Below are 10,770 nucleotides of genomic sequence, written 5' to 3' on the forward strand. Positions count from 1 at the left end.
AGGCTGGTCTCAAACTCCTGACCTCAGGTGATCTGCCCACCTCAGCCTCCCAAAGTGCTGAGATTACAGGCATGAGCCACTGCACCTGGCCAAGGAAGTTTTTCATTTAAATTGATTAAAATTAAATAAAATTTAAAATGTGTTCTTCATTCATACTAGCTATGTTTCAAGTGATACACTGCCACATGTGGCTAGTGGAAACTATGTTGGAAAACACAGGTCTAGCACACAAAATGCAATCTGTAATTCAGGACTATTTATTATATTTTCTTTCTACTTTTGACTATTCCTTCTTTATCTCGCAAATGTTGATATTTCTCAGTCCTAGGCTTTCTTCTCACCCTATACCCTCTTCTTTGGCAATCTCAACCACTTTCATGCTTTAATTATCAATCACAGACCAATAACACTGCCAATTTTTTTATTTCTTTGAGACAAGGTCTTGCACTGCAGGCTAGAGTGCAGTGGCACAATCATAGCTCACTGCAGCCTCGACCTCCTGGGCTCAAGGGATCCTTCTGCCTCAGCCTCCCAAGTAGCTAGGACTGCGAGCACGCATCACCAAGTCTGGCTAATTTTTAAATTTTTTTGTAGAGATGAGGTCTCACTATGTTGCTCAGACTGGTCTTGAGCTCCTGGCCTCAAGTTATCCTCCCACCTCAGCCTTCCAAAGCACTGGGATTATAGGTATAAGCCACCATGCCTGGTCTTCAAATCTGCATCTCTTATCTAGGCTTGACCCCTGAGCCCCAGACCTATGTACTTAACTGCCTCCTCAATTTCTCAAAAGCATCTTAACTCATATGCCCCACACTGACTTCACCTTCTTTTCCAATCCTGAAACTTCTCCTTCTCCCATTATCTCAGTCAACTCACTCCAATTCAGTTGCTCAAATCATAAATCCCAGGGTCATCATGGTCTCCTCCTTCATCCTCAACCCTCACAACCAATCACCATTTCCTGTTTATTATACAATCAGTGCTACTATAATACTCGTTGAAACAGCAAATTTGTCCAATGCAACTGATGTATTGGGAACAATTTATAGTAACACAAATTTTACATTTGCTTATGTGCAATTTTGTTCACAAGAAACACCAGATAAACACAGGAAACTATACCTCACTGAACAGGGCTGGGTAGGAATATATAAAACACATACGTGCACACATCTTAAACATCTACCAGTCACCTAGATCACCGCATGTTATGGACCACATTCATCTGGTTACAATTTTCCATCTGATTTCAGATGATCTTCTTCCACTACTTCACAATAACTCACAAGCTGCAACCCTTCTCATGCCCATTTCTATAAGCAAACTTTGGGGTTTTACAGAGTAAAGTACCGTATTTATTGTGGTATTTATGTATTTCTTAAGCATTAATGTGTAAAACTATGCTACGATTTTTATTAGATTTCTATCTTTTATGTGTCACTAACTGAATTTTTATTGCATGACTTTCTCTAGCACAGTGATTTTCAGAAATCTATATGTTGCATTATAGCAGAACCGACTATACCATTTAATACTCAGGAATTGGCCCATTTCTCTACATTTCCACTGCTACCAGTTCAATCCAAGTAATTACCATCTTTCACCTGGACCACAGAAACAGCTTAATTCTGTGGTTCTCAACCAAGGACAGTATTCCTCCACTCCCACCCTGGCCAGGCCACTAGAAATGTATACGGGGTGATATTTTTTATTATCACAATGACTTGGAGAGGGGCACTATTGGTATTCAATCAACAGGGGGTGGGGATGCTACAAGTTCTGCAATGTCACCCACACAATGATTTGTCCCACCCAAAAATGCCATAGCCCTATTAAGAAAAACCAGCAACTGGTCTCCTGCATCTGCTCTTAACTCCTTCTACACCACAGGCAGAGAGAACTTTCTTAGAATGCAAATCAGATGAACCCCTCTTATATTTAATACCCATTAATAGCTTCCTCTTACCCTAAACATCAAGGTCAAAATCAAAGTGTGGTCTATAGGCTCCTGACTTCCTTCTAGCCTCATCTCATGCCACTCTCCTTTTGCCACCTTCACTACGTTTTAGGCATTCATTCACTCAACAAATAAGGATTAAACATCTGTGTGCCAGGAACTATTCAGAGTGATGGCAGTAGAGCAGTGAACAAGACACACAAATTCTTTCTCTTCCTAGAGCTTACATTCTAGTTTCATAAAGCTGCCAGGCTTCTCCTCACCTCAGTCTCTCGTCACATGCTACTTTGTGCTTAGTCAATTCCAACTCACTCTTCAGGTCTCAGCTTAGACACCCTTCCTCAGGAAACAATTCTCTGACCCCACCCTATTAAGTTAGTTCCTTCTTATATGATCCATGACTCTGAACTGTTTAGTGTTACTCAATGCAACTAAAATTATTTGTTCAATATCTACCTTCTTTTATCCTGAGGCCCTCACACAGTACCTGGCACACAGAAGGCATTCAAAATATTTATTGGCCAGGCACGGTGACTAATGCCTGCAATCCTTAGCACTTGGGGAGGCTGAAGAGGGCGGACTGCTTGAGCCCAGGAGTTTGAGACCAGCCTGGACAACATGGCAAAACCCCATTTCTACAAAAAATACAAAAACTAGCCAGGCATAGTGATGGGCACCTGTAGTCCCAGCTACTTGGGAGGCTGAAGTGGGAGGATCATCTGAGCCCAGTAGGTCAATGCTGCAGTGAGCTGTGTTGGTACTACTGCACTCTAGCCTGCGTGACAGAGGAGACCCATCCCCCGTCTCACACACACACAAAAAAGAATATTCATTTACTGATGAAGATATATATATATTTTATATATACATATATATGTATGTTTACCTGTGTGCACATATCTTTACACCTTATGAATACATATGTATAAACACCTTCATGTCTGGGTATGTCTCCAAATACTTCTGCAGGTGACTGCTTATATGAATATGTGCATATACATGAACACATGTATGGATACAGACATACAATCTGGAGTATACTCACTTGGGGTGTATGCATTCATATGCATATACATGTGTATATTTATGCATATGCATGTGTGTGTGTGTGTGTTTATTCTTCTGGCCCCTCAGTGACAGCTCTGATCTCCTGGAGGGAGCTGGGAGCAGGGCCCCAAGTCCTCTCTATGCTGACAGCTCAATAAGAATATAAGATCATTCAATGACGTTCCAAATGTCAGCAAACACGGGCCTGCTCCACTCTGCTACAGGGGAAGTAGGTGGCAGCGGGAGATGTGGAAACTTGGCCATTGAAAAGTGCCTATTTCCTGATGCAACCCACACCATTTCTGGAGAAGTAAGGGCAGCTGAAAGACATTTTGCCTCTTCTCAGATTAGAGGTCTTAGGAAATAGGCATGGTGAATTCATCCCCAGTTGCTCACTCACTAGGCAAGTCTCAGGTGACCAAGCAGACCAGGACCTTCCCCACCTTTCTCAAGGAGTAATGCTCTGCTGGGGGAGTGGAGGAGGAGGAGAGAAGAAAGGGAAGGGGGAAACACAAAGTAAGATCAAGGACAGGAAGGGACCCTGTAGAGAACCAGAGCCTGGGTCACACAGGGGACACAAGGCATGGAGTAAGGCTTTTACATAATATTTCTGCAACCTTGACAATGACCTCTCTGGCTTTGCTTTTATCATTACTCTTTTTAAGCAGGAATCTTAGCGCAGCCTGCACCAAGTCACACAGCATAAAGGTCAGAAAGAGTACCATGCCCCTGGGCCTCCAGGACTCAGCAACCTCTGTGTCCTGAATGGCTGTTGGTAAGGACTGAGCTAAAGTCCAGAGTTAAGCCATCTCTCCTGTCAGGCCTTTAAGCACCCTTGCAATACAAAGTGGCTGGAGTACAGAGAGGAAGGGGTTAGACCCCTTGTTCTCCCAGACTTGCTCAGCTTACCTCACACGAAGAAATCACGAGGCCAACTAGGAACAGAGTCCTCAGTTTCCCCTTGTACCTATTCCCTTCCTCTTCAGGTCAGCACAGTCTGCAGGGGAACCAAGCTGAACAGACTCTGGGCAGCCTGCCTCTACTCCCACCCTTTGGGCCAGCAGCACCAAGGTGACCCTGCGTGGCAATGTTACAACATTAGTTGGCTGCTTTCCTGCCTTTCTGCCAAGGAACCTGGAGGCAGGGAGCCATCCATACACCAAAAAGTCTAGTGAACTTCACAGGGTAATTGTTCATGGTCAGCGCCTGCCTCGCCTGGCCGGGCCTTCACATTGCATTTGCTGAGGCCAGCAAGCAGCTCAGATGTGCTCTGACAGCCGGTATGCTATATTCCAGGGTCCATGCCTCGCCACACCCACACGTCTAGCCCCACCCACATGCCTAGCTCTGCCTTGGGGGACCTCTGTGGAACTAGTCCTCAAAGATGAATCCGTCAGCCAGCAATTACTCACTAAGCACATACTCTATACCCAGCCCTGGCCTAGCCACCGGAGACACAGAGAGGAACCAGACTTCATCTCTGTGATCCAGACGGCCATGTGTGGAAGGAAATATACATGGATTCAGTTTCAACTGAGATAAGTGATTTCCCAAGTGCCAAGGAACTTCAAGGCAAGAGACTGACTGCTGGGCTTCTCAGAAGTGATAACTGAGTTGAATCTTCCAGGGCAGGGAATATGTCGATGAAGATGACTGAGGGACATTTCAGACAGAAGGCAGGCCATAGGGCAAGGCCCAAACCTAGGGCAGTGCCTAGTTTCTTCAGCATAAGAGTAGTAGTAAGCAGCAGTTGCCCCGTTTCATGGGAGATCAGCAGGAAAGGGGGGTAGGAGTCAAACTGCAAACAAGCCAAGTGCAAAGCACCTGTCCACCAGTGGAAAGCAAAGGACTTCACAAATGATGCCACAAAGTATGGAACTAAGTCCAAGGTCATTGTCAGTGTGGCACAAATACTTATAAAGCTTTCTCTTCCACTGCTACTCCACATGTTTGCTTAGCTCCAGCCCCCACACACACCAAAAGCATGCTGCCCTCCCTGCCGAGAAAGCATTCTCTTCTCCTCCTATCCATATCCCACCTTCCTTGAATGCCCAGGTCAAGACTCAAATCCTTGCCATACCTAGCCTCACCCCCCTTGACTTCTCTCTTCTCTAAGCGCCCTGGGAGCCACTACCTTGACCCCTGGTGTGTTCTCCTTTCTCTGAGCTTCCTCTGACTGGTAGCATGAAGCTCCTGAGGCTGCTCTAGGACTGCTGCCCTTAGATCAGAATGATTTATAGAGGTGAGTCTCCTTAGTGCACTGGGCCTCCCAGAGCAAGGATCCCTCTAGAGCAGGGATACTCTGCTAGGAAAGTACAGTTTTCTAAATGATTCATTCTCTTCCAGGGCTCACTATCCTAGCCACACAGGGTCCTTGTCGGTCCATAGCCTCAGCGCCAGCTCCCCAGATGTTTGACGCTACATGAATTCCAGTCTCTGCCCTCATGTCCAAAGGGAACCGGACTCTAGATTCCATGGCTCTTCCTCACATGAACCAGGCTCTCCTGGAGCAAGGCAGGAACAAAGCCAACTTAAATGAACTCTGCCTCCCAACTAGAGTGATATATCAGGGCCAGTCAGGAGGGTCAGAGGTCACATTCATGATAACAACAAAGGAGAATACTTTCCCAGAGGCTCAGCTAGCGCCACGTCTCTCCTACAGACAAGGCAGCTCTGCCCACAGACTCAGCTCTGAGCAAGAGCCCCCAGAAATCTCCTCAACTGGACTTCTCTGCATGTCTGGGGGACACCAACTAGGGCAGTGTCATAATCTGCCCAGCTGCCTGGTCCCCAAGCAGCTCTCCACTGTCAGAAATAACCACATTTCAGTGCATATTAGCTAAGGAAAAGGAAGAGGTTAAGAAAAGAGAAGAACAAAAAGAAAAGGAAGGAGAACAGATACAAGAAAAGAAAGCAAAGGATGGGAGCTCTGAAGCACAAGAGCACCAGGGGAAGCACCCAGTTGGAGCTCAGACACAGTACCTTTTTCAGATTAATCCACTGCTTGAAGTAATCCGCCACTGGCAAGCCCAAGTACTGGCACTGGCCTGGGAGCCTACAAAAAAAGGGAAGAGAGAACAAGTTGGGCGCATCCATGTCCCAGGTATGAAGTCTTAAGATAGGAAGTCCAACAGAGCCTACAAGACAAACAGACCTCAAAAGGTCAATCCATTAGCCATGAGTCCCACCCCACCAAAGAAAGGGACCCCACCTCCAGCACCATGGACACTGGGCTCCAGCTCTAGCCCTCAGATCCAAGTGTGAGAGCCCAAAAACTCTTTTCGAAATAACAGCAGCAGGCCACTATTTCCTAATGGCTTACAGTATGCCAAGCACCTTATATTTTCACATTTCATCTTCAATGCAATGCTGAGACATAGGTACTGTTGTCTACATTTTACAGACTAGAAAATGAGATTTAGAGAGGTTAAACAAGGTCCCACAGCTAAAACATGATAGTGCCAAGAACTGAACCCAGTTCTGTCTGACTCTAAAGCCTATGTTCTTTCTATGCACTGGTTTGTTGTTTTGCTACAGCAGAGAGGCAGACAGACAAGAGAGGAGGAGAGAAAGGCAGAGCATATGATTTAGAGATAGATGAGCAGGGGTTTCAGCTCACATTTAAGCCTCTGGCTAGAGGTTTGTTTCAGATAGAGAAGAGGCCAGGCAGAAGGATAAGAAGAGGTCAGAATTTAAATCAAGGGTCTGTTCTTGTTTTTTTTCTTTAAATTAGAATTTATCAACTATCTCCCCCTCTAGTTGGTGATGCTGTTTTACTCAGACAAATCCACTCAATCAAACATGCACTGATGCTTAACGAGGGTCAGGAACTTAGGAGTCAAAAAGTAAGATGTAACTCTTGCCCATAAAGGGCTCAGTTTGTTCAGAGGTACGGGCAATGAAAGAAAGACAAAAACAGCCTTAAGTTGGAGCATGGGGGCATATGCAAGAATGGAGGAAGACAATACTGGAAATAGCAGCCAGGAAAGATCATAGTCTTATTCCTAAGAGAAGAGCTTTGTCACAGGCAATGGAGAGCCTCTGATGAGTTGTGATTTACCAAGATTGTACTAGAGGCAGCAAAAATAATAGACTAAAAGAGCAAGGTAGGAGCCGGGAGAGAGAAACAGTAGTGGTAAAGGTGGTGATCAAGGAACAGACATTAAGATGTAAAGGAGGCCTCCGTGACCAAATGAAATGTGTGGCCCAGTGAGAAAACAGTAGAGCTACGTTGCTAGCTTCGTGCTGCTCACTAAGATGGATCCAAAGAAGGAAGCAGTGGCATGGACAGCCTATGTGACATCTGGAGCAAGCCAGCATTTGGTCAATTTTATTACTGTTTTTAAATGCTCTACCTGTAGCATACCCACTTTCTGCCGAAACTCGGGAGGAACTGCTCCCCTGCCCCATCTTTAGTATGCCACTAGAAGGAAGCATGAGGTTGGGAATGCAGTTGTAGATATATGCCTGACACACAATAAGCACTCGATGTCTGCTGAGTATGAGGTGCCTAGGAGATACTTGGCAGTGAAATGGTGTCTCAGAGGCAACTGGATATCCAGTTTTGAAGAGAGGTCTGGAATAAGAATACGGATTGCCAAATCATTAATATAATTATTAATGTAATCATTCACATAACTTAAGTAAAATTAAAGCCAGGAGAGTAAATCAGATCACCTGGGAACAGTATAGAGTGAGGTAAGCAGAGGGCCCAGGCTAATGCCTTGCAAGTTTTATTGAGCTAAAATGAAACCAGGTTACCTCCATCAGACCATCATCACACACAAGGACCTCACTTCATGAAGCGGCCAGATCTAATTTTGGACTCGATTCTTAGAACATCCTTCCTTAAATACTAAAGTCTGTCTCCCTGTAACATCTACCCATTGGTCCAAAGTATGTCTTTAGAAAATACAGAGAAAAAGACTTCCATCTTTTCCTCACAGAACCCTTCCAAGATCTGAGAGTCTAGAAAGCTTCCATGAGAGTCCTCTTCTCCAACCCACATATCCTTATCAACTTTAAGAGTTCCTCAGGAGACAATATGCCATGAGTCAGGACTTACCCAACCTATCCCCATTCCCAAAGGGCAGGGCCCCAGACCTTTCTCAGGGTATTAGACACTTAAAGTCAGACATGCTTTTTGACCTCACTTCATATTACCTGTGGTCAATCTAAACTGTGATAAAAGCGTGCTTCCCCTTTTTGGAATATATAGAACTGATTTTTGAGTTTGAAATGTAAGTCATTAGTGTCAACTGCCATAGAGTGGTCAAGCAAGATGACAGTTGGGAAAAACCCAATGGATTGAGTAACGAGGAGGTCACAAATAACCTTCGTGAAAGGGGGATCAGTGGGCTGAGTGTGGGAGGCGGAAGGAAACCTGCAAAGTGTGGAAAGAGTGAGAGATAAGATAGTGGAGATTACCAGTGCAAAATCCTTTTCTAGAAAGTTTGGCTACAAGAATCCAGTTGAGATGACTGATTCCACTCCAGAAAGTTCAAAGCAGTCCAGCCTTCCCTCCATTACCCTTCAAATATTTGACAGATACTAATAGAAAATTGATCCCCTTGTTTCAGGCAGTGTTTAGTAAGGATTTACTTTTATGAGACCCAAGATATCTCACCTGAAGAACAGGTTACTCTCAAACATCCAAGTGGCGCAGTGACACTAACTACAACAGGTCAGTTTCCCGGAAGGGAAATTCTGGCTGAGGCCAAGATGATGAAGGAGTATCCAGACAGATGTGCCCATGTGGGATGAAGGACCAAGAACATGAGGAAATAAGGCAAGGTTTTTAAGGATGAAAGGTAGCCTTAGGAACTAGAATGTGGTTGCCTAAAAAGCAGAACTGTAATCTGACAATAATTCTATTTCCTTCAATCTTTCTTTCATGTTCTTTATCCTTGGTATTTGTGAAAATCCTTGCTGAACTCAGCTATTTTAGAAAAATCACATTAAGGTCTATGAGTGAAGGGGGCCACCAGAAGCAGCAGAATCTACAAAGGGAATAAGTCAGGGGGACTGGCCAGCAAAAAGCAGGGAGCCTCAATCTTATTCTCCCCTAGCCAACTGCAGCACTCTCTTTTAGTTGACACAGGCCAGGATTTTGGCTCTGGCTAGCCCTGGGAGAGGAAGGGGCACTCTCTTTAGCAGAATTTTAAGGGAAGACACAGCTGTAGACATTTCCACTGTCTAGAAAGGGTCTAGGTCAGTAGGATCATACCTGTCCTTCTCAGACGAGGACTTATCCCAGAGGGGCCACACTGAGGACAGACCAGACTGTCAGGTTGGACACTCAGCCTGAGATATGGCTCAGCAGCAGTTCTGAGTGCCATTCTGAATTCCATGTCTGACTGATGCACATGGGGGTTAAGCACTATAACTCTCACTCAGGGGCTCTAGCAACTTGCAGGTACACACACAGTTTGCGGATTCACTCGCAGGCATTCAGGTTGCTGAACAGTCCTCTGGGTGGTCCTAGCCCTATGACTCCAAGACACAAGCCATACAAATGTGGCAGGGCCCAGCCCCATCTTCATGAGAGACATAGGACCAAATGCCAGAATGTGCGCTCGCAGGTGCCTCATGGGAAGACAGCTACACATCTCTATCACACACCCTACCCCAGCTTAGAGAGGATCAAGACAGGAAATCTGTGAAGAAAGTGGGTTAGAGTGGTCATCATCCCTTACACAAACGAGGAAACTGAGGCTCAGAGAAGAAAAGGATTTGCTCAAACAAGCCAAGGGTAGTACTAGAAATGGAACCTAAAGCTTCTGACTGCACAGGCATAAGCTGTATGGATACACTCAGGGTTCTCTACAGTACCTGGGAAGGCAAAGCCTGGGGCCTTAGAGAAGCAAGTAGCATAGTGGTCACTGCTCAAGGCCACGCCTGGGTTCAAGGTTCTTAAGAGCCTAAGGTCAGTGGGTATCAGTGGGTACATGGTACCACCAAACTGTCAAAAAAAAAAAAGTCCCCCAGGGACAAAGGGTCTGAATGCTGTACATTCCTACCAGATCCTGATTCCAAGAAAAGAGCCACTGGCAGTGGGCCCTGGACTAGCCTGCGGGCACGAATGTGCAGGCAGGTTTATGGTGCCCAGGTCTCCATGCAGCTGGATTCACTGGGCACAAAGCTCCCCAACTGCCCAAACATCATCTGGTCATGCTTATTACTGCTGCCCAATGAAATTTTATGCACCGAGTCCACAGGTATGATTTCCCCTTCTTTATGAGGGCCGGAATGACATCATTGATGGCCAATAGAAAAGAGCCAATTATGTCCAGGCCATAAAAAGGAATGAGATTTTTTTCAACCAAATCAAAAGTTCCTTCAGTTTCATGAATGCAAGAGGCCCCTTTAAGGAAGGGCCCCCCAATCCTGCCTGTGGGCTCAAGGGACATGATTGCTTTCCAAAGACTAGGGGTCTAAGGCCAGAAAGGTGGTCCACCCTTGGCATTTATCATGTGACCCTGCTATCACCACACTGGCCCCTCAGGGTCACCAGAACAGATGAACAAACCCTACCCTCAGACCCTAGTCAGCTCCTCTCTACTCCATCCAGGGGAAAATTAGAAGAGACAAGATACTCAACTTCCTTTATTACTCCTTTTGAATAACAGAAAAGAAAGCAAAGAGCATTCCCCCCGCTTAGAAAGAAGAGAACAGGGGGGAGGGGGGAGGGATTGCATTGGGGAGTTATACCTGATATAAATGATGAATTGATGGGTGCTGACGAGTTGATGGGTGCAGCACACCAA

The 10,770-nt window shown here is 45.5% G+C and overlaps 1 protein-coding gene across 8 annotated transcripts in view; it reads right to left on the reverse strand.

The window, feature by feature from the left end:
• The window catches only part of ERI3 (ERI1 exoribonuclease family member 3), a 137,914-nt gene that overhangs the window by 58,213 nt on the left and 68,931 nt on the right, over window positions 1-10,770 (reverse strand). For 7 of the 8 annotated variants that reach the window (XM_011945961.1, XM_011945936.1, XM_011945983.1 and 4 more), the window contains one exon: window positions 5,987-6,059. In XM_011945961.1, coding sequence (XP_011801351.1) covers window positions 5,987-6,059 — 73 coding nt within the window. Of the gene's footprint in view, window positions 1-5,138; window positions 5,223-5,986; window positions 6,060-10,770 lie in introns of all 8 variants that reach the window. The other variant, XM_011945954.1, reaches the window with a different exon arrangement.

This window comes from Colobus angolensis, unplaced genomic scaffold (assembly GCF_000951035.1).
Source record: "Colobus angolensis palliatus isolate OR3802 unplaced genomic scaffold, Cang.pa_1.0 Scaffold106, whole genome shotgun sequence".
NCBI classification, from domain to species: Eukaryota; Metazoa; Chordata; class Mammalia; order Primates; family Cercopithecidae; genus Colobus; species Colobus angolensis.